This window comes from Euprymna scolopes, chromosome 13 (assembly GCF_053919585.1).
Source record: "Euprymna scolopes isolate OS-2025 chromosome 13, ASM5391958v1, whole genome shotgun sequence".
NCBI classification, from domain to species: domain Eukaryota; kingdom Metazoa; phylum Mollusca; class Cephalopoda; order Sepiida; family Sepiolidae; genus Euprymna; species Euprymna scolopes.
The window spans coordinates 121,702,108-121,727,909 of NC_136494.1; the positions used below are offsets into that span (position 1 = coordinate 121,702,108).

Below are 25,802 nucleotides of genomic sequence, written 5' to 3' on the forward strand. Positions count from 1 at the left end.
GAATTATAAAAATTTCCACTATTTCTTCCTCCATCACGTGTAAAACACTGAAGAGTTTTTTTTTTATGTTGTTTATAAGCCATAATGGATGTTGAATTATTATGATCACTTATCAGCCACATTTTTTTTTAATTTCTTTTCGGCTCAGAAACCATTGGTGTAGATTGAGATCATTGTTGTACATATCTATATTTAGCCATATGACATAATCACATTAACACACCAGTTCATGTAGATCACAGAAGTTAGGCAATGTTGAGCCTGGCTAGTACCAAATGGGTAACCATTTGGGAATATAGATGCTGTATGTAGGAGGACGTCAACACAGCAAAAACCTAACATCGTCATCTCCTTTGACAGGGATATGCATGTGACTGGGGATCGCTTATGAATTTACTATTCTCATGGAGGAAGTGTGTTCAACTTGCATAGGGTGAAGGCTGCTGACATATATATTCACCCAAAGTTTGTTGGGTGAATATCAAAAGTGAAATCTAGACATGTATAGTTCTGCCCAATTTAAATGCAAAAAGTGTTTCAACTGCTAGTATCCTGCATCTACAAAGCCACAATTTGCTGATGCATGGAATATTTTTACCCCACTTGGGCTGGTGCATCTACCACTAGTCTCTCCCTCAGGGTAAAAAAGTCTCTAATCTAATAGGTCATGCACTATTAACCAAGCTGCAACCTCTATTCATCGCTATGATGTCCCTGTGCTTGATTTTACAAGTACTTTAATGGAATGTGCTCTGACTCGTAGCACATGTGTGGTCTCAATGTTAATTACCAGGTGTTCAGTAACAATCACATTGGCACACCGGTTCTACTTAGAGCATTGAATTTAAGCAATGTTGATCCTGGTCAGTATGCGATGGATGACCATTTACGAATACCAAGCTCCAGCTCCTATTGATTGCTGAGATGTTCACTCCTTGTGCCTGATTTTACAAGTACTTTAATGGAATGTGCTCTGAATCGTAGCATGTACCCCCCCTCGATGTAAATACCTTCCACTCACACAAACGGCAAAATCCCACCCCTTCGCTGTAGAGGAGTCTAGATTCTGGAAACTTTCATGCTCTAATAGTTTCTTCTTTGAACTGCTAGATTTTAGAATTCCCTCCCTGCTTTCCAGACTGTACCAGCATGAAGTTAAATATGCAAACCGCCATCTCGCTGTTCAGTTCTCTCCAAAGTGCCTCTGAAGACATAGTTCTAAATAGTATCTCTTTAAGTGCAAGGGTCAATATGTCGCATTTGGGGTGAAAAGAAACTCATGTAATCCAAACTAACAACACAATATAACTTTGCTATGTAAATATTTTATTCTGTTTTTGTTTCTTCTATTAATTGTTATTGATTCCTTTTTATTTATCTTTTCAGAAAAATTTGGCAACCGAGATTACCTTTTAACTATTGAATATGCCACGATGGATGATGATGCTGAATATAGTGTTTTGGCCAAAAACATTGGAGGGGAAAGCCGAGCAACAGCTCAACTTTTAGTTGAACCGTTGGAATCAATTGAGTCAGGTTAGTATTCATAGCTATTGATCTTTCTAAAGCAAGTCTTTCATAATAGTAGCATTATAGTTGCGCTGTTAGTAATCTATTTTTAATAGATGTTATTTTAGTAATGATTTTATCTATGTAAATAAAGCAGTAGATCTATGTATGTATGTATGTATGGTAACCCTGACAGAAACCTCCAGAGGAGCTTAGGCCCTGTCAGCTGCAGCATACATGACCCATCGGTATGCGGAGTATGCTCTGGTGCCCAGCAACCTGAATTCCAGTCATGGATCAAATGGCATGGAGGTGAAGGCAACCTCTCTAGAAGGAAAACCCTGATATAAAACCTGCAGCGACTGCTGCTTCAAATGATGTTGACTTGCTCTTCTTTTTGGTTCAATGTGGCAGTTGTTTAGAGAGTGGGATTGTCTCAGTGCAAAGTCTTTCCTCATTATAAAAAGCTTCAAGCACAGGCATTACTTGATATGCAATGGAATACACACTTTGCAATCAGTGTGTATTTCGATAACAAAAAGGCTGGCTGTAGCCTGAAATGGCAAACGGACATTCAATGAGGACTGATGCAGATATGGGCGTGAATGGCAATAAAGGGCACCACAGCTTTGACCCGGTCATCAGTGGATGTGCTGGACTGTAGAAGGTTCATAGAAGTGACCACCTGGCACGTGCTGCTAGTTGCGCTCATGTTTGCATGATTTGAGCCAGAGATAGATTAAGAAATGGCAATACTCAAGAACAAGTTGCTGCCATCATGTATGTGTTTATGAATAAATATTTAACCGATAAATTCTTAAATTACTAAATATAGTGTTTTGGCCAAAAACAGGAAGAAGCTGAAAAATAGCCCAACTTTAGTTGAACCGTTGTAATCAATTAAGTCTGGTTAGTATTCTAAAGCAAATCTTTCATTGTGATAAGTAGTAGTAGTAGTATTATAGTTGAGATGTTGGTGATTTATTTTTATAGATAATACTTTAGCAATGAGTATATCTAAGTACAACGTTCAGCAAAAATATCTCCCACATGTGATCTTCCCAGTCGTGCTCGTGCAGTTTCTGAGCAGTCATTAATTTGTATGGATGGAACTGCAAATCAGTGTGTAGAATTGACTGTTCGATCAGACAATCCCAAGAACAAAATATATTTATGAGCTGAAGGTGTAGGAGACTAACGGAAAGTTTCTCAGCTTGAATACTGTCTGGCGTTCAAGTGCTTTGAACCCTTCCCAGTGGCTTTCTCTTAAGTGCTGAACCTGTAGCTTTGAAATTTGCAACCCATAGCTGTATTGATTTTCTATCTGGAACAGCACCATGCTGTCCTAACTTGTAATGAACCCAGAAAGCTCTCTGTGTTGCAATTACAGACTCACCATTCTTCAGAAACATTTCTACAGTAAAAGCACGATGTGCATCTGTTCAAACCATATTGTGTGATGTGGATACTTGAACCAAAATTGCCAAGTTATTAATGAAAACATCATTGACACTTTTTTTTAATAAATCAAAACATTACTTTTGTTTTCATTGTTGAGATATTGCAAGTCAATATCAGTGGTAGCTGACTTTTCTTAGTGTGACATGCATATGGTTACAAATGTCTACATTTTGTGTAGAGAGCACACCAGTGACGTGTGTAAATTGCACGTAGAGATTATGTGCAAAAGATGTATTTTCAAATATTTCATGTAAAATTCATAAATATGTGTCATCGAATAAAGTAATTTGTACCATTATGTATCACGAGTAAGCATAAAACAATTTCAAATTTCAGATTAATATTTAGTATTTTTTCATTAATTATAGTAATTTGGAGTGTCAAGAGATTATTTGTAAAAAATAGAATTTAGTATCATGGCTCTTGAAAACAAGAGCTAACAATAAAAAAAACAAAAAACTATATAATCAAAGGAATTAGCAAATTTTTAAGGAAATGGGCTCATCAAACAATCAAGAAAATATGTCAAATGGGAATTGAACCAAAAAAAAAAAAGTCTCGGGCAAATTCAGGAGAATTAATAAGAAACTTAAATGCATTGAGTGCATTCATATTTGAGGCTGCTGCAACTCCTGTAGTGTCAAGGGAAATTAGTTGTAAAATATTAAGGAAGTTTGTTGATGTAAAAAATTGAATAATTAAAAATTTTAATGAAAAAATAAAAAAAAAACAAAACAAGGAAAGAAGGTTGCAGTGGGGGGAAAAAATATGAAAACTGATATCAGTAAATTTGGAGATTAGCTGAATGTCGAATTGTCAAAGTATCAAAATAAATATGATAATGCCAAAGTATCAAAATAGTTGCAAATAAACTATTAATAGTCAAATTAGTTTGTTTTGTTAATTTAGTATTTTTTTTTTTTTCTTTTTTTAAATTAAAAAAAAATGGAGTACTGTTGCCACATCTGGGCAGGAGCTGCTAGAAGCAGCTTATCCTACCTTGACAGAGTTCAAAATAGACTTTGTAATTTAGTGTGGGATGCCCGTTTCTCTTCCTTGCAACCTATATCCCACAGAAGAGACGTTGCGATCCTGTCTTATTTATGACTTATTTATAAACTCAACATCTCAGAGAACTGTAATAGAATATTAAAATACCTATGTATCTCAAATTCAACACATTCTCAACATTATCTCCATATTACTCCCTAGTTACTTGCCTCTCCACAAAGAAAGATAGACAAGGTCGGTTTTTAATGTGAGAAAGATCCAGCTTCCCAAACAGAGGTAGTTTGAAACAAACAAAAATCCGGCTTCCCAAACAAAGGTAGCCTAGTTTGAAACAAACATAAAAATTGATTCAGTCAGAAAGTATTTCTTCTGCACTTACTGAGGATAGAAAACATTAAGTGCAGAAGATATGCCACACTTTGTTTTGATATTTAATTAATCATTTATAAATATTCATGTTTCTTGTTTCTTTGTAAAAAAAAAATACTAGTGGAAATATTTTTGTAACACACACACACACACACACACACACACACACACACACACACATACACACACAAATTTCATTCAGAAAAATATAATTTTTCAAAGTGGAAATTTATTGTTTGGACGAAGAATACAATTCAGTGTTTTTTCTTAACCCATGAATTTTTGATGTAGGCTCATCTCCTCAGAGGAAAAGTCATTAGCAAATATTAGGTCTAATTCGAAATAATTTTGCTATTCAGCACATACAAAGAAAATATATTAAAAATTACGTCTTTTTAAGGGATATAGATAAAGAAAATAAAAGTAGAAACAAAGAAGGGATATAAAATTATGGTATCCAGGTGTTGTGATAATCCTTGTATGGATGTATGATGTAGTCAGAGTTAGTTGAATAAATCCACATTGTTGGTAAATTCCAATTTATTGTAAAGCATTCTTGGTCCTTAGCGATAATCCTTTGAGTATGGAAGGTCTGATATTCATTCCGCCTCATTTTTAAGTAGTGTAGTCCCTGTATGAAGTATCCACTGAAACTTATTCTCTATTAAGAACTTCTGTAATTGAAAATTTTAATAATTTACTTATTTCTCTACGTTTTATCTTCCATTTAATAATTTTTATCTTCAATTCAATAATTTTTATTTCATTTATTTTTTTATTCCATTCTTTTAACCTTGACTTGCCCACATATGGTCCGCCATCCGCATTGCCTAGAAAATCACCCCCACCACCACTAAGCAAACACCAGCTAGCTTCCCCAACTGGCCCGTGGCCCTCCGTGGCCCAGGCGACAAGATCAAGACACTTTGTAGATTGTCGGAAGCAGGTAGTGCTAATGGGGGATTGGAATACCATCTTAGACCCCGAGATAGATAAGGTAGGAGGTGATGCTAGAGGATCGGAGAGGTGCGAGTTCAGCCTGGATGATCTGATGGCTAGATGCAGTCTGGTTGACAGGTTTCGGGTCGAGCATCCGGGGCGCGAGATGTGGACGTGGACCAATAGCGTTTCCTCCTATCCAAACACTTACTTGGACAGGATGTTAGTTAGGAGAGGTGAAGTAGACTTCTTATCTTGTCCCACATTCACTTGGCTAGGTCAGACGGACCATAAACTAGTTATGGCCCGGCTGAAGCTAGGAAATAGGCCTAAGTTAGTGACTCACTGGAAGTTAAACACCTCCCTTCTGGAGATACAAGACTTCCAAGAGAAGCTAATAGAATTAATTTAAAAAGCACTAGTGGGGGCGGTTACCGGAAGTAAGTTGTGGGTAGATCTAAAAGCAAAAATTAGAACCTTCTCCGTCAAGTATGCCCAGCGCCTCGCACTAGATCAGGCCAAGAAGAAGCTAGAGCAGAAACTAGCCCAGGGTACGGGAGGAGGGTGATATGGTTAGTCAGGAACTAGCTAAGCAGGACCTTCTGCGTGAGAATAGTGTTATGAAGGTCAAGTAGTCAGAGCTAGGTTTAGAAAGATAGGCAATGAAGCAGTCAACTCCAAAACTGACGCGCGTCGTGAAATTTCTAGGCGTGGCTCGGACAAGTACATTGCAAAGGTGAGACATCCGGATGGACGCACCCTGGAATCGACGTGGGAGATCTGCGAGAGATCTCAAGAACATTTTGAGGAGCATTTTACACAGCAGCCCGATCTTCCGGTCCTTGAGTTTAGCGACTATTTAGCTGACTCTCCCCACCTCGAGGCGGCTAGAGCAGCTAGTTGCGAGGGTTGGGTGATGGAGCGGGAGGTGTTTACTGTGCTGAAGCAGGTCAGCTGTGACAGATCGCTGCGGCTCGATGGTCTGCCATACGAACTGTATTTGAGGCTGTCGCCCATGTTTCTGCCTCTTCTGACGGATGTGTTCAACTATTGGTTTGCTCAGGGATCTATCCCGGGGCAAGTGACCAGGGGAGTGATGACATTGCTGAGAAAAGGTGACGGGCATGATGGAGAAGAGTTAGACGATTACAGGCCCATAACTCTGCTAAACACAGAGTTGAAAACTTTGGCCAAGGTCCTGTTGAATCAGCTGCAGGTTGTTATCGGCGAGTTGGTTGAACCGGAACAGAACTACGCTGTGAAGGGGAGATCGATTCAGAACAACTTGCACCTGATCCGCACGATCCTAGAGGGAGGGATAGATGATGACACGGAAGCTGCGTTGATCAACTTAGATCAGTCCAAAGCTTTTGATAGGGTCGACCATCGTTTCTTGGCATCTGTCTTAGAGGCCGCCGGTGATAAACCGGACTTCTACAAGTGGATCTCCATGTTGTATCGACAGCCCAAAGCCGTCGTGCAAGTCAACGGAAAGCGCTCGAAACCCTTTGTTATCTCTCAGTCAGTTCGTCGGGGTTGTCCGCTGTCGCCCCTGCTCTATGTCCTGGCTTTGGAGCCCCTGCTCCACAAGCTGAGATGTGGGGAGGCAAATTTGGCCCTGCGCGGAATTGCAATACCCAGTGGCTCAGCCGCCAAGATATCTGCGTTCGCCGATGATGTCATGGTTTTTGTATTGAGCTTCAGAGACATCGAGATCGTTCACTCAGTACGAAAGAATTACAGGGACCAAGATAAATCACAGCAAGTCGGTAGGACTGCGGTTGGGCGCTTAGAGTGGCAACACAAACCTTCCGGCACCCTTCAGCTAGACGGATGACCCAGTTCAGATCCTCAGCGTGTGGTTTGGACTGGGTCTCCAGCTTAACAAAAACTGGTTAGAGGTATGGTCAAAGGGTAGAGCTGAGGCGTGCGCCACTTACGTCTTTCCTCTCATCCTTTACCGACTTGCCGTACTTCCCCTGTCTGCACAACACCTAACAGCTCTTGTCCTCGCTTCTTTGGGACAGAGGAAGACACTGGGTGAGCTGACAGGTCTGTATTCAACGTCCGTGTGAGGGAGGCTTGGGAATGCCGGACTTGAAGTGTCATCGAGATGCTGAGAGGCTGGCGTTCCTGAGCCACTATATGCAAGATGACCAACCGTGGCACCCCGTGGTTACTGCCACCTTCCCCGATCTCGTTCTCGACCCTTCTATCGAGAGCCATTGCAGGCCACGGGGAGAATCTACCTACATGAAAGAGAACCGCACTAAAACGACTACCAAGGTTCAGTGACCTTGTGACTGCTACCCGTAGGGAACTCCACAGGGATCTAGTGAAGGGGGCCGCCGCCGACCGCTATGCATGCATTTGAGTTGGCATCAGAGTGAGATCCGATCCGCTCCGCGTGGAGCTAGACGCCAGGTTCGAGTCATCTGAACAATTCGGAGTTCTCTCTGACCTGGCGTTTGGCCCGAAATACACTTCCACTCAACATACAATGCAGTTCAGGGTTTTTGGAGTTGCCTGATTGTCCCCCGTTGTGGGACAACAGCCGTAGAAACGATTGATCATGCTTTCTTCGATTGCTGCGAACTCCGCCGGTTCTGGTCGTATGTCAGCGAGGTGATGGCTTGCATCGATCCTGAGCATCCTCACCCAATTACCGTATCCAATCTCGTGGACAACGTGAGGTCGCCGTGGGACCGGGAAAGACAAATGGTCTACGTTACGATCCTGGCCGTGGCGAGAATGGTGATTTGGACGTCGCGTCTGCAAGGTTGCCGGGGGGTGTTGTCTTTTTCTGATCAAGATCTGATCGCTTTCTTTAAACACCAAATACGGGTGAAGATCAGATGTGATAGAAGAAGGTTGCATCGCGCGGCATTTGACAGAAGATGGATACATGTAGCAAGTCTGTGTGTACAAAGAGGAGCCAAATTATAATACGTGTTCCCCACCTAGATGTGGAACCCGCAGTTCCATAAAGTAAAATTAAACAAGTAGCCTCTCAGCTATCTGAGTGTTTGTTCCATCCCTCTCCGATTAGGAAGCCCCCAAGATCCTTATGCCTTCCTTCTTGCAATTTTTGTTTTCACCCCCTCCTCTAAATTTCACCCATCTTGGAAAGAAAGAAATACAAACAAATCCCCATTCTTTACCCACAAAATTTTCTTTTCTCCATTCACCCCCATCTAGAACTTAGAGACTGACCTGCAGAAGTGAGGTTCTTTTTAGAAACCTAGTGGAACGGGCAGTCTATCAACTAGATGGGGTTGGGAGGGTCCTACTAATCACTCCCCCCCTTCCGCCCTCGACACAAATGAATTATTGCACCATTTTTATTGATATCTTTTTTGTTTTTACACGTCAATAAAAAATGTTTTAAAAATTGGAAGTTAAGTAGGACGTCCACCAGTATGAAAAGGTGAATGCATATTAGCTGGGAGAAACTTTTGATTTTGTTTAGTTCTGAAGTGACAAGGATGACCAACGACCCCCACAATCCCCCCTTTTGAGTTGGCCATGAGCCTAAGTTTTTTTCATTGTTGATTTTTCAATGTATTTTTTTACATGAATAAAGGATTTAATATCTCAAAGTATAGTATCTGTTCTGACAGATACTGCAAGCAAAGACCATATGTGGGGGTAACCCCACATATCAGACCTTGGTCAATGTAGGGTCAACCCTTCATACCAATTGTCACTATCCAGCTCCCATTTCCCACCTATCGGGAGCTGGTCCCCTTCCTCCTCCCCCCTCTCTTTCCACATTAAAAAACGGCCTTGTGCCTAATTTGCTCAGTGGGGAAGCAAATAAATACACACCAGCTAGCTTCCCTTTCTCTTCTTCCCCTTTTCTTCTCTTTATATGTCCCCACCTCCCTTCCCTCCTTTTTTTTTTAATTATCTTTTTTTAAGAATTTAATAGAAAAATGCTTGTAAAAGAACGATCATTCAATATCAAGTTTTTTGTTCTTTAGCATATAGCCACCATATTGTTCTATCATTCAATAGCATACAGCCATCATATAAACTACTTTAATAATAAATAACTACTATTAAACTTACATTCAAGATTCTATAAAACAAGAATTTTCATTAAATATTTATCCAATAAACACATTCTATATACTGGAAACAAATAAGTAAGCAAAAACCAAAAAGCGAAATAATGATTATCTCCCTTAGAACATAACGATTTACCCTTTGTCTCTACTAGATCAAATCTCATTTTGAACGTGAAAGATTGAATATATTTTTCTATCATATTTCCTAAATACGACTTGGAAATTGTTAGCTTGGTTATACTGGAAAGCACGTTTTTTAAAACTAGTATTTTCATTAGATCTGGAAGTACCTACTTCCGACCAGAGAATATGTAAAGAGAGGCACCAGTGATAGTTTCAGAATTTCTGCTAAGAACTTTTTGGTTCTATCTTACGACTTAAAAGCAAATTGTTTACGCTATTTTAACCAAATATTAAAAAAAAAAATTTTTTTAACTGAACATCGTATTCCAAAATAAAAATTTTATCAAACATATTTAAAAAAATTTTTTTTACCGAACATCATATTTAAAAAAAAAAAAAAATTAACCGAACATCATATTTAAAAAAAAAAAAAAATTAACCGAACATCATATTAAAAAAAAAAAAAAAAATTAACCGAACATCATATTTAAAAAAAAAAAAAAAAAATTAACCGAACATCATATTTAAAAAAAAAAAAAAAAATTAACCGAACATCATATTTAAAAGAAAAAGAATTAACCGAACATCATATTTAAAAGAAAAAGAATTAACTGAACATCATATTTAAAAATAAAAAAGTGACCAAATACCATATTAAAAAAAATAACTGAGCATCATATTTCAAAATAAAAATTTTATCAAATATATTTTAAAAGTTTTTTTTAACCGAACATCGTATTTAAAAAAAAAAAAAAGAAGAAATTATTGCACATGTGCAGTAATCTGATTCCAAACTTAAATTCTGTCAAATTTTGAAAATCGTTGATATTAAATTGGAAAACTTATGGGAATATTTTAGACTGGCCATTTCTTTTATTTTAATAGCAATCTTGAAAAATTCAATTTTCCTCATGTGCATGCATTGGTCATTGATTAATAATTTTATACTGAAATGAACTGCTGGGTGCAATATTTAGATATGAGCAAAGCATTATTGAACATGTAAATCTTATCTTTGACTCTCTATGGCCACAAATTGTTTCCTGTGGAAATAAGGTTTGTTGTGTCAGTTTCATAAATGTCTTTATAATGGTTCAGAAAGAAGTCTCTTTCAGTTTTTAACTTTGTAAAAGTTGTTTGAGCTGATTAGAATGTGATAAGACATTCTCTCCTTTGAAAGCTTTTTGATTGCATTTTCATTCGGCGACTATTTCCCCAACAGAAATCCTGCTAAAAGGTTGATTGGACTCAATGTTTTGTTAGTGCTTCCAAAATGAAAAAGAAATAAAATATAGCTAAAGGGAGGTAACTTATTTATCTATCTATATATCTATAAAAGTGAGAATGTGTGTGAGGACACTTCTCAACCTATATACTGAATTTTTTATCTACAGATTTGAAATTTAGCATATAGGGTATTCAGATATGGGGAAAACTTTTAATCAGTTTTTATCTGGAAAAAAGGACTGCTAAGACATAAAAATTGGTACTTGGGGGAGGGTCATCAAATTTTTATGTTTGTCAAGTACTTGTACAGAATTAGAACCACACTTTACTAACTGGCCGCTCAGCTTTGCTCGCAACATGACGTCAACCGCCAGCTTTCACCGACCATCACTAATTATCAAAGTGTAACAATGCTATTCAAGGAAAATACCAAAGAAAACATTTAAATATAATAAAATCACCAGAAAAAAATATAATGAAAATAAAAAAAAACGATCTACCGTAAAAATGTCTGTTTTATTCTTGTAACAAATTTTTTTTAAGTGAAAAAAAAAAAAAGTTAATAAAACCAATGTCTTTGTGTTTTTCATTTTTCTTTAACAAAAGTTTAAAAGAAAGCACTTTTTTTAGGTTTCCTATGTTTTTTTTTTGTTTTCATTTTTGTAACTAATGTAAAGTAAACTTTTTTCTTTTCTTTCCATGAACATTTTTTTTTCTGTAGGGTGAAACTGGGCAACCGATTTTTTAAAATTAAATTACACTAAGACAGGTTGGATATTCCCTTACGATTAGGTAGACTTTTCTATGGTCGCATCAGAGGATGTCAAAGTGGGTGAAAAGAAACTGCAAATATTGAAGAAACTTTGCTGACACAATCGGGAAGCTTTTTGATATATGATTTAAGATGGAGACAAAAGGATCATTACCAAATTTTTGTCTTCGCATAAACTTGAAAGGATAACTGTCAAGAAGCTCCCAGCTGGACCTGTTGATTTTTTCCCTCACCCCCAAATATTTTCCCCCAAAGATTGTCTGCTCCTTTGCCGTGCATTGATTGGCATCTTAGGTCAGTTTACAGTCAAACCAGACCGCATGATGACATGTTCCAAGCAAAGCCAAGCGGACGGTTAGTTACTCTGGTTCAAATTCTGCACAAATACTGTCAACTGTTTCATGATGTTTGAAAACACTTTTTAAAGACCGTGGCAAGCTGGTCTAATGGTTATCATACTTGACTCATTGTCTTTAGGTTTTGGTTTCGATCTCAGCTCGAGTATTTATTTTACTTCCAAGAAGTGAACTGCTTAGAAAAAACATAATACTCGCATGCACATGTCTGCTTCTTTCCGTTTTTTTTTTTTTACTTGTTTTTTTTTTTTTTTTTAAGGAATTTAGTATTACACTGGGTAATCTGCTAGTATTTTTATAAACTTGATTTAAATCAAGTTTTTGTAATCTATTCTAATTATATTAACATCAGAATCGGTTAGGCTTATTTAATTCTAATGATACAAGAATATTTTCAAATGCTGTATTCATAGTAATCTCCAAACTCCCTCAAACAAATCTCAATATTGCTCATTTGCACATTCAGTTTTAAAGTTTCTAATGAATTAATATTCTGTAATATAATTTTATTGCAATTTTTTGTATTATATATACACAATCATTTTACTGATGGTTTTCTTATTAAATATAATAATACTAATTAAAGAGATGTTCTAAAAGTTTTAAAAACTGTTTTTAGAATTTCGTTTTCAAAGGAAATTATTTGCATGAAAATTTTCATTATTAATAAAACATTAAATGTTGCTGAGATGTACAGAATAGATACTACTCTATTAATTATTTTGCACAAAATATAAAAATTTACATTCAGTGTAAATTGGGCACAAGGTCATCAAAAGTGTGGAGGGAATTAAAGGTTGTTGTTTATCTTTGATCAAAACTGAAAAAGAAATATCTATCCTGCTCTTAACTAATCATCCCAATCACTACAATACCACATTTACTTTAGATAAAGATATTTTCAAATTTGTTTGAAATCTTATTTCTTATGGATATATTTATCTAGAGAAATGGAAATAAGATGTGTGAGTGGAGTAACAAAAACAAAAGAAAATGGTTAGTAAGATCATCTCAACCCTTTGATTATATGTTATAAATTGAATTAAAAAAAAAAATTCTTAATGCCACAATATTTTAAGTTATAAATTTATATTTTTTATGAGAATATCTTGTCCTTCTGTTTTCCAGTTTTAAAAACTAGTCCTTTACTTTCCCATGTTTAAGCTTAACCATATTACTTTTCGTGCTTGCATTTTTCTATTATAATCCATGATTTTTCCAGGCTTCCAGTAAATTAACTTGTTCTTTAGTTAATTTCAGTCTTATTTTTTTGCCTCCATAAACATAACATAACATACACATATGTAATAATGTACGGCACTCGTCTGCTTCAATAAAATCCCCAATTATCTCCCTTTCATGCTTTCATTCTCTGTTTCACTTCTCTTTTCGCGAGAGCAGTGAATTGATAGCATCAATAGTCATTGAAGTGATGTGGTTGCTATGGAAAATAATCATAAAAAACGTTGCTTACATCCTTATGTTTTTTTTACGATTTTGAACACCAGTAAATTCATCATAACTGTTGTTTTACTGAACGAAAATTGAATTTATTTTCACAATATAGCTGAGAAGGTGATCTATAAACTGTAATAATTGTTTGAAATTTGGTCGAAAATTGAGTGAGCGGTGAAGCCTTAAAACAGTTATAAATGACTAAAACTGCCATTTTACCATATATTCAAACACGGTAGTATTTGAATGATATATGATTTAAGTATAATTTCTATACTGTTTATATATAATTTAAGTATTGTTTATGTATAGTTTATGTATAATTTAAGGGGAAATAACTTTGATGCATAATCCGAATGATATTACTCAGATAACTTTAAAACCAACACTAGGATCAAAGTGTAGTATACGTTTGCTGAATAAATTGTTCATCATTGTTCTCTTCATGACAAAACCGCCTTTTAGATTGTGACAAATGTTCCTCTCAAAATTCTTTGATTAAAATAATTAGTTGATAGCTGCAAAATAAGCTGTGTGCGTGTTTGGAATGGTCTTTTTGGTTTACAGACTTGAAACTTGATATATAAGGGATTCAAACCTGTGGAACATATTTAGTTTTTAGCTGGTAAAAATAGCTTCTAAAGGGTCAAAGTAGAAAAATTGAAACTTGACAGGCATAAGTCAACTTCAAGTGCTCTACTATGCTTGCACAAATATACATTTAACTGTGTTATTTTTTTAAATTTTGATATCCATGTTGATTTAGCTCAGACCACTTGGGAGCTAAATGTTTTGGTTTTGATTCCAGCTGATGGCTCTTGAGTCTTTTTTTTTTTTTTTTTTTTAACTTTTGAGATCATTACAATATATTAGGTACAATATAATAATCAACAGAGAATTGGCTCGATAATAATTAATACGAAATCTGCATAAATTAAAATATCATATTTAAGCGTATTTTATGACTGAGCAATGCCAGGTAGCATGCTAGTCTCTAAAAGTGAGCAGCTTAAAAGTATATGTGATATTTAATTTGGAATTTTGGGTTAAAAATGAAATGTACAAATATGAAAGATGTTAAACCTTAATGAATACAAAATATTATTTTATATCAAAGTGGTGAAAATTGCAGAGTGTAGTGTGTTGATGCTTGGCACTCTATCACTTGTCAAACCGCTCTTCTATTAAAGAAAAGTGAACCTTTCATAGTTGAAGGAGAAAAAACGTAGTTTGTTTTATGAAGTCCTCCATCGATGCTGTTAGACTACCTGAATTGCAGGTCTCGCCTGACCAGACAAACTATCGTGAGAGCCAGTCGTTTTTTTTTTCTTTATAAGAAGAAACATTTACAAAATAGATCTATTTACTTCAGATAATTACTCCTTTATATATGACACATTTTTTTTAATGTCTCACAAAAAACTTGACTGGTATTTTTTTCTCTTATCTGATGGCCTGTTTATACGATACTGAGTAAGTCCATTTTTATTAATACTAATATATATTATATAGATATATACATATATATTACAAATAGATGTCGTATCTGTCTGGCTATACTATTGCTCCTATTAATTATACTGTTGTACTACGTTTCAATGCTCAATTCGAGGAGTGGGGTACTTTAGTATGTTTTGTTGTTGAGACCATTCTTCAAGCATTACCTCCTCTTTTGGAAGTATATTTGTCCTTGATATATACCAGCAAAAAATGTATTGTTACATCTGTATAAATTTTTATTTACCCCAAATAAATATTTTGCTACATATGTAAATATTGTTTGATGAGGTGGCTATTCTTGACTGTAGTCGAAATATATTTGCATATATAAACATTGGTATTTATTTCTGACAATGTATTATGTACGATACTGACGTTTTATTGACACTGTTTAAAGGTATCATCCACACAAATATTGAATTTAATTTACAGGGCTGAAACTAAACATAGAAAATCACAAATTGAGTTTGTCAGCCAAGCAGTTAAAACGACACCCATGACAAATAATCCCTTTGGATTCGTTGATTAGATTTTTGGACAAGTTTAATTTTTTCTCATGGTGATATTTTTTTTGTCTTCATACTAGTGATGGGACGATTCCAATATTTTTCTCGATTCCGATTCTTTATAAATCTCTCAATATTTAACGATAGAGTAATTTCCCCCGATGTCCGTAAAAAAAAAAAGTTAAATGTGTAGATATTTTCCTAAACGTAAAATTACACTTGTAAGAGTGATTAATACATTTTAGCTTTACTGTTATTTTAAAATCAATAAATATTTATTTTATTATTATTACCAGCAATGGAAGATTTTGCTTTAAACAAAATCAAATAAAACAGACAGTCAAAAGAATCGTTTTGGCATTGGAAAATAGGCACCAATTTTTCCGATACTGATTCCAATACCCCCAAATTTGTCAATTTTTTTTTTTTTTCCCCCGGTTCCTGATTCCGATTAATCGTCCCAGCACTAGTTTATACCCAGTCCAGTGGACAAATTTAACAATTGATTATGTATGATATTGATGTTTTATTAACACTATTTACAAGTATTATCAAACAAATATTGAATTTAATCTACAGGGCTGAAATTAAACATAGAAAAATCACAAATTCAGCTTGTCATCCAAATAATTAAAACAACACCCATGATGGGTGATCCTTTTTGGGACGTAGATTATAGATTATATTTTTAAACATGTCTTATTTTCCTCTTTGTGATTTTTTTTATGTTTATACCCAGTCCAGTGGATAAATTTAACCGTTTATGTTTAACAAGATGTGTCTGTATAAATAATAAGTAGCATGAATAAATTTGCAAACTATTATATGAACACAAAAAGATTCATGCCATTGTCTATTCAATGTTTTTTAACAAACCTATATCTGAAATGCTAATATACTTAAAAACAAATATGGAAATAAATTGACTATTTGAGCTATGTGTTTTTACAATTATTAAATTATTTTGTGATTTTATTTTAAACTAGTGGGGCCCGTGTCCTAGCATTGGCCGGTAAAATTTACTAACCTAGAGAATTCCTGTACCCACCCCCTGAAACCATTATAATTATTTTTAGGTGACGTTTATGCTCAAATTTTTGTTTTGTTGTATATATTTTAAATAATAGTTTCAATGCACACATAGTGAAATGAATATACCTCTGATCCGAGTACTTTTGTATAAGTTTTTTTTAATTTTTTTTTTTACATAGGCATCACCACTTATCAAGGCCAAGAGGCCACTCGAGGATAAGGGTTAAAGAGTGTACAGTAGAAATTGGACAATATAGTAACCGTTAGTAATGGAGATTCGGTAAAGTTGTTAACAACTTATTTACGTTAGACTTGAAGACAACCATATTGTAGTCAGTGGAAAGCAGAAAAACGGAAGACAATTCCATAGTCGTGCAGTTCTAAGAAAGAAGCTTTGCTCATAGAATCTACGCTTAGGTTTAGGCACAGATAAAGATAAGTAAAAAAAATTGTTCTAAGTAGTATTTTTAAAAAGTTTATTTATATTAGAATTAAAATATGTGAGAGATAGATAAAGAATGTGTATGCATTAATGAAATAATTGGTTACAGACCGAAATGGAAACATAAAGTTGATATTATTACGTCTGAAATTATCCTGTATCTTTACAAGGCCACCATTTGCCCATGTATGAAGCATTGTCTCATTTGGGCTGTTGCATCTGCTACTAGTCTCTCACTTCTGGGTAGGGTTCAAAAGAGAGTCACCAACCTGATAGGTCTTGAACTGTCATCTAATCTTCAACCTCTATCCCGTCGACAAAATATTGCATCACTGCCTATTCTACAAGTATTTTAATGGTGGATGCTCCGACGAACCCTTGTACCCCCTTGACATAAATACCCTTGACAAGGAGCAAAGTTTCCCCACTACACAGTAGAGATCCCTAGGTGTAAGAAAGCCTTCTAATCTAATAGCTTCTTCCCCAGAACTGCTAGACTTTGGGATTCCCTTCCGGGTTCCTTCTTTCCTACTGTATTGATATGCAGAACAGACATCTTGCTGCTCAACTCCCTACATAGTATCCCTGCAACTTATGTCCTTGATAGTAGCCCCTTATTTCAAAGTAGCACTGTGACTTGTTTGGGATAAAAATGTAATTAAAAAAACAAAATTATAATAATGTACGTTTTAATAAGGAGATAGATCTGTCAATAAAATGTGAAATAGTTGAATTGAAGATTGTATTTTTTTTTTAAGCGACATTTCTTTTAATCCCTTTCTTTCTGAAAAAGATATATTCTCGAAATATCAGACACTTCTACCATCCTGTTTATCTGAAATCGTAAGTCCATTTTACTGCTTTGTATTTGATTTGGAAAATAAATGGATATATGAAGATATAAATAAAAAAAAACAAGCTCTACAAGACCCTCTTTCGTTTCTCCATACGTCACATCATTTTAACATCCGGTTCCCTGCGTTATTATAGCCGTCTTCTTATACTTTCCACGTTTATTGGCTTTTTTTTTTTTTTTTTTTTTTTTTTTTTTGTAAAACTTCATATAACTAAGTATATTTGAATGGGTTGTTTTCATTATTGAGCACTTTATTGTAAAACATTTTAATATCTAACTTTCTGAATCAGAACAAGATGATGGATTTCAATAAACATTGTCAGATGTTATTGATTGTCCTTAACTGTATTAGGCACGCAATGTGGCTAACATGTATGACAAATTGTGGTAAATCGAATCAAGTATGTTGATATGTTTCTGTGAAGTAAACTCCATGACTAATTAATCGATGATTATGAATTTTGAAACACAGCTACTACTCATAAGGATGGTAAATATTGACTATATTTAGTTTAATTTAGTTTTATGTAAAAAGTAGTTTGCGCGACCGGCGTTGCCCAGGTGTTTTGAGGTGTGTGTTGAGCAAAAAAAAAAAAAAAGTGGTAGTAGGCAGGCAGGCACGAACCTGTACTGCGAAGAAGGAAAAGAATGTGAAAAAAAAAAACCTGACGTCTTTGCTGTTGCACCCATCACCAAACTGGAAGTGATGTAGGTTTAAATTAAGGCTAGTCAATCGAAAAGAGGGATGACTTCAAAAAATATTGGCGATAAAGCAACCCTTCTCTGTAGAAAAGTGCCCAGTTGAGGGTGAAGGAATTAATGTTTTTGGCCAATTGTTCGATATTTGTGGCTGAACGATAACTGAACTTCAAAACGATACCAACTCGTGAAAATCCGTCTCCTCTGCCGAAAGTTTTAGGTGGACATACAGACAAACATACATTTAAACAGATTTCTATTATAGATAAAATAATGAAATTCATATGAATTCAAATGTTATTACATTTGAACTGCTTGATTACAGTGTTCCCCATCCCCAGATTCATTCTAGAATCAGATACTCACACAAGGACTCGCTCAAGGTTGCCAACATTTCTAGTTGTATGAGATAAAGACATAATTCAAAGAAAAGCAAGACTGATATGACACAAAATTCCGATTTGTCTTGGGTAACCTTTCAGATGATAAAAGTGAATTGTTGTATGTGACCCTCACCCCTTACACACCTACTAGGTATATAGCCATAACAACGACTCTCACAATAAGGTATTGTATTCCAGACAAGCAGACTATTCATGATTACTGTAATCGAACTATTTTGAATAAATATGTAATAGATAAGTAGGAATATATTGTATATCACGGCAGCACACATTTATTTCAACTCGTGTTGTTTGTGTTTTTAAAAAAACATTTGCAAATATCTAATCATCTTTTTCAATTTTGATGAAGATTATAGAACTATAAAACTGGCAGCTCAAACTTGTACAAATTGATAAATAAGGGAAGTTATAAAGAGATTAGCAATATGCATGCTTCTATACGATGATTCCGAGAGGTACCGAGATTTTGAAACAATTTGACACAAGGTACACCAAAATCAGTGATTTCTTAAAATGTAATAATTTTTATTACGTAATTATCTTCTATATAATCTTTTGATTGCAGAAGTTCCCCTCTGGACCAAAGTACTGTAGGTTTGCAACATCTGATGCCACATAAAAATTTATTATGCCTAGACTATTAGTCACTATCTTATGTAACCTTAGAATGTCATTTTAGACACATTTAGTCGTTATAATAAAATCCTAAATTTCATCCTCGGAGCAACATCATCACAATCACAACCATCTTTAGAGGAAGTAGTTCCTCTAAATAGCAAGTCCTTCTACCGCTTCCCCCTTCATCACTGGGAGGAATTCTGCACTTTCGAGAGATCTGGAGTTGCACCCTTATTAACTAGAATCTTTCTATTTCCAAATTCAAAAATAATAAATTCTTCCTTCTCATATTCCACCAAACCTCATTGGCTGACAGTTGACAATTCGTTAATTACAGGATCTAAATTTTATTACAAAAACAAACATTCCAGAAATTTTCAAATATGGTGTCATTTATTAAATACTGTTTTCCGACACATCAACACATGCTCATAATCCATTATTTCGTTATTTTTTTTCTTTTACATAAATCTTTTTTTTTTTTTGTAAGTACGATTTACTAAAATTCTTTAGTTACACTAAATAAAAAAAAAAATCAAATGGATTAATTGATTTAATATAGCTAAGACCCAGATTTTGATGAACCAGAAATTGACAGTTTATTTACTACAAAAAACTCCCAATGCTTTGGAAACTGTCTATTTCTGATTGTTTGACTGAAATTATTTCTTTTTACGCTAAACAGAAAAAAAATAAAATGGATTAAGTGAATAATATAGCTGAGACCCAGATTTTGCCAAAAACTTACAGTGACCTATATTGCTTGACTAACATTTAATCATTACCAGAAATCGTCAGTTCATATACTTCAAAATCTCCTTATGTGTGATTTTGAAACCGTTAAACTGTCTATTCCTGACTATTTGTAAAGTGTGTATGTGTGTGTGCCTTGGCACGTGTGCGTGCGAGGGTGTGTCTGAGTATGTTGATGTGTGCATGAGTGTGTGTCTGTGTCTGTGTGATACAAATCAATCTAATATTCGCGTCAACCAGACTCTGCTACAGCAACGCATGGCTGGGCAGGTACAGCTAGTTATTAATAAAAATTTAATGATTTTCTGCGGGCCTAATGCAGCAGACCTCCTGGCAAAAACATCTCAATCAAATGGTTGTACATATTATTTCACTTCTGAAGATGAAATTTACCTTGAAAATTCCAAGAATGACCAATATCATCTTGGATGAACACATTATGTTAATAAATTTTATCATTACTCATGAGCAGAGTTACCACTGTCGGGCATGAGAAGACACTATTGAGCATGTGTACAAAGTTTGGAAGTGAAACCTGGACAGTGAGAGTTAAGAATATGTTGCATGAAGAGAAATAATACAGTATATAATCTGAGTCTTAAAGACTTTCTCAGTTCTGATGATCCCAGAGAAGTATTAAATGTGGACAATATAGGGAGATTTGTGCAGGATAGAAGACTTCAGTGATATGGTCTAGTTCAGGGGTTTCCAAAGTTTTCAAACAAGTAGGGGGTATTGCTGATTTTTTTTAGAATTACGCAGGCCAAAAAAGAAAAAAAATGATCTGGGCATGTTTTATACTGTTTAATTCATTAGCTTTGCATTTTGGTGAAACTGGTTCTCTAAAACCTCATTTTGAAATCATTGTTCTGAACAAAAAGGGCAAAAAAACAACACTATTTTCATTTCTATTTCAAAATTTTTTCCTGAATATATTTGTTTTCTGTAAAAACTCTGTGGAGCAGATTAAAGACTTTGGTGGGTCATACCTGGGCTGTAGTTTGGAGACCCCTGGCCTAGTTGAAAGAATAGATTAGAGTTCTTGGGTTAGTAGATGCAGAACAGTTGAGCTAACAGAATCAGTTGGCAGAGAAATGACAAGGATAGACTTAAAAGAAAGAACCATAAATAAAAACTTGTTCGAAGATTAGTTGGTTTGGAAGTCAATTTCTAAAAGCTGTTTAATGAATGTAAAATAGATGTTAAACAAAATATGATAAAATTATTTTTTTAAAAAATGCTAGAAAAAAATTTATTAAAAAAAAATGATAGAAAAAAAAATTATTTATTAAAAAAAATGATAGAAAAAAATTATTTGTTAAAAAAATGATAGAAAAAAATTATTTGTTAAAAAAAATGATAGAAAAAAATTATTTGTTAAAAAAAATGATAGAAAAAAATTATTTGTTAAAAAAAATGATAGAAAAAAATTATTTGTTAAAAAAAATGATAGAAAAAAATAATTTGTTAAAAAAATAATAGAAAAAAATTATTTATTACAAAAATGATAGAAAAAAAAATTATTTATTATGAAAACATTAATTTTTGTTCATTATTTTGACGAATAAAGTTTTTAATTTACTTGATAGTATTTAAATTAATTTTCTTGCAGAGTCACTCAACTCAACGAGATCAAAGCTAAATTTTTCTTCAAATGCAGAAGTCTCACTGAAACCAAATTCTCCTGCCATCCACCATAACAAAATGGAGGAGGTGAATGCTTCAGCAAAGGAAGATTTGCACATACAAACTTTAAGTCGGAAAATGACCCGAACAAAAGATGGTGTGTCAGATGTTGCAGAAGAACTATTACAATCTGCTGACGAGGTAAACATTAATATATTTTTTTTATCATTTAACTATTTTACTTAAATGCAGAAAAAAAATGAAAAAATGTAAACAAATTCAACCATACTGGTGCTAGATTTGATTGACAAGTTTTATCAACTCTTATTAATACTGCAGAAATTAATTGGTTTCCAATAAAAATCAGGACATTTTGTTGCTGTGTAAATTATCTTCTAATTTTCTTGAAATTCGTTCATTAGGTTTTCGTAAAAAATTAACCGAAATTTTTCTTGAAAATATCAAAACTTTCCACTACTAAATTTTGCTTAAAATCTAACAACTTAACTTAGCATCTATGCTGATGACACGACCATCTACGGCAACACATTAAAGGCTGTAAATAACAAAGCTCTCTCTGATTCTCTCTCCTCTGATCTCGAGCGCGTGGTTCAGTGGGGGAAGACGTGGATGGTTACCTTTAATGCATCTAAAACCAAACTCCTATCTTTACATCATCAACGCTCTGATCCCCATCTGGCATCAATTGAAATGTATGGCTCTTGTCTAGGAGAAGCCCCATGTTTTGACAAGCTTCTGGGCTTGACCTTCACTCCTGATCTGAAATGGAACACGTACATCAAGTTTGTTGCCAAGGTCGCTGGAAAGATGGTGGGATCCTTCTACCGCTCCAGAAGATATCTCACTACTGATGCAATTCTCTATCTATATAAAAGCCAAGTACATCCAAGGATGGAATACTGCTTCCATATCTGGGCAGGAGCTGCTAAAATAGCCTATCCTGCCTTGACAGAGTACAAAATAGACTTTGTGGCTTAGTGGGGGATGTCCTTTCTCTTCCCTGCAACCTCTCTCCCACAGAAGAGACGTTGCAAGCCTATCTTTGTTTTATCGTTATTAGGTGCTCGTCTGAACTCCAATCTCTGGTCCCCCCTCGCCAATCTTTTACGAAAAACACCTGTCTAGCTGAATCCACTGTCAAAAACTTTCCCCACTCTTTATCTATGCCTAAATCAAAACGTAGATTCCATGAACAAAGCTTCTTTCTTAGAACTGCACACCTGTGGAACTCTGTTCTGTCTGCCTGCTTCCCACCTGATTACAACCTGGATGTCTTCAAGTCCAATGTAAACAAATTCCTGATGAACCGCCCCCTTAAGTAGACACTTTATTAAATCTCCACACTAACGTACTGTACTTAGAATAACCCTTATCCCTGAGTAGCTTCCAGGCCTTGATAAGTGGTGACCACCTTGTAAAAAAAAAAACCAAAAGAAAACAATAGTCAGGCGTAATGGTTAATTATATAAAGCAAGTACCAGTGACCTGAGAAAACCGATTTTCCCATTTTATTTCTCTTTTTTTTTTTTACAAGAGAGTGACTACTTGTCAAGGTCTAAAGGCTACTCAAAGGTAAGGGCTGATGAGTGTACAGTGATCATCATGGCAACAGATTAGTAATTGTTAATAGTCGAAATTGGGTATAATTTAATTATTTAAGGGGACGGCTCAATATGAACTTGTTTACATTGGACTTGAAGACAACCAGGTTGTAATAAATTCGAAAGCAGAGCAGCAGAACAGTTCCACAGGTGGACAGTTCTAGGAAAAAGCTTTGTTCATGGAATCTACATCTAGATTTAGGCATAGGTAAATAGTGGGGTTAATTGTTGATAGTAGTTGTAGCTAGTGGTGTTTTTGTGAAAGTTTTACAAGAGGGGATCATAGATCAGAGCTCAGTAAAAGTAAAGTGAGATTAATAGCTTAATAAAACTATTTTGTCATTCATTTCAGTCCAAAACGGGTACCAGTCACAAAAAGGAATTTCATTTTCAATCACATTAATCTATTTAGTCTAGATTAATAACTTTTTTGTTTTATTAAGAGAAAGTTGGCAGTTTTAACCTTCTCATTAGCATGTACTATGACTGTCACCCATTACACTAGAATCATTTATTTAAGATACATACGTTTTGCTTCACTTTCTAATATGGATGCCCATAATAAATGTAATAGATTATTACAACAAACATTTTTTAAAAATTGTCGCGTTCACAGCTAATTTACTTATTATACAACAAACACTAAATATTTATCATAGTTTTTCCATTAATTAATTTGAATACTGTTTAGATGAGCTCAACAAATAAAAACTTATTTTTCACACACATGAATTCATACACGAAACGTCATCCTGATAATGATGAACAAAGTTTAAAACTATTAATCAATTTAATTCCAAATCTTGATAAATACAAGAATTAAATGAGTGAAGTCATTTTTTGTTTGAATACAAAAATAAGAATTTATAAATCTTAGTTCATCTTGGAAAAATACAAATGAATCAAATTTTATTGCTAAATGTTTCATCCTTCACCTTTTAATCAACTTTTTTCTTTCAAGTCAAAAGAAAAAAACAATGTATGGTTTGTATATTTAAATGTAGTGAATATTTTAAATGTACTCATTTGGTATATTGGTTTAACTAGGTACTAACAGGAGCCATTTCTTGGTTGGCTCTGATGATAGAAGCTCTGTTGTACTACACTAAACCAATTCTTTGTCTTCTGCTTGTAACAAATATCTGTCCATAGCTTATAGCAGTAATTTATTTCTGCAACATGAACAGTGTTGCAGTATGCTTGCACATTCAACAACCTAAATTGATGAAAATAGATACCAAGTTTGTATATATACATACATATACAACCATAGACTTTATTTAAAACAAGAAAAATATTTATACATTTTTTTATGAACAATAGCTTTTGTGAAAAATGCATAAAATCGTTTGCGTGCACACATGCATGCTAGCTAGTGATATTTACCGATCGTGTGCGGACTGAGATTAAATATTTTGTTCAATATTGTTACTGAGGTAATTCCTAATTGTAGAGTTTGTTCATGATTTGCAATGTTTGGGCTTATCTCAATAAAGGTAAAATGAAGGAAAAAGAAAAGGAAGAAGAGGAAAAGAGGAAGTTAGTGCTGATGCCTATTTGGCAGAGACGAGGTCAAAAGGGCAATAATTGCCTATTCTTTCCCTGTTACAATTTGTCTGTGTATTAGCTTTACACAAAACTATTTGGTAGACTAGTTTTTAAACTGGTATATCTCTACAACAGTTGGCATGCAGTAGGTGGCTCAATTAATGGTGGCATCTGGTGTCCATAATAGTCATCATAGTTGTAGTGGTATGTTGAATTAACTTTTTTCATCTTCAGTAGTTGTAATAAATTATTTTCCTTTTTCTCAAATGACAACTACATGATTATGTGTCTTAGTATTTGTGAAATTTATTCTTCTTTAAGTTACTCTTAGCTTGCAGCAATATTACATATTTTTCTTAGTCCAACAGATGGTGTCTCCAAAACATGCCTTTCTTTCTTACAGACACAAGCTAACAGAAAGATCAGATTTGTTTCTTTTGTCACATCAATTTTCTGTTTGTGATGCCATTTCTTTCACATCTATTCTATAAAAGTCACTTTGTATGTGTGAGTCCCTTCCTCATAGGCTCAGCCATTTTGGAACCTATCTTTTGCAAATTTGACACATAGCTAATTTATCTGTCTGGCAGTGTTCTTAGATATGTTTTATGCAGAAATCCATCTGGTAAGTATAAAAACATCCGATCTTAAAAATAGTTTTTATCTCTTATAAATAAAAAAGAATAATTTTTACAAATGAATATTTTATGCTGCACTGGCTAGGGAGATTTTTCTTAAAAAAAACAAACAAAAAAAAAACAGATTTATTATAATCTGGAGATATAGCCGAGTGGTAGAACGTTCGACTACAGATTAAATGATTCTCTGTTCAAGCCCGAGTGTATCTCACCATTTTAATTTTTTCTTATTAATGAGTCCAATTTACGATAAAAGAAGAGGTATC

General features: G+C 34.5%; 1 protein-coding gene across 12 annotated transcripts in view; it reads left to right on the top strand.

Annotated features, from left to right (window-relative positions):
• Window positions 1-25,802, top strand: part of LOC145292174 (uncharacterized) — an 806,320-nt gene that overhangs the window by 699,299 nt on the left and 81,219 nt on the right. For all 12 annotated transcript variants that reach the window (XM_080138436.1, XM_080138439.1, XM_080138442.1 and 9 more), the window contains 2 exons: window positions 1,387-1,536; window positions 21,715-21,929. In XM_080138436.1, the coding sequence (XP_079994562.1) occupies window positions 1,387-1,536; window positions 21,715-21,929 (365 nt within the window). The remainder of the gene's footprint in view (window positions 1-1,386; window positions 1,537-21,714; window positions 21,930-25,802) is intronic.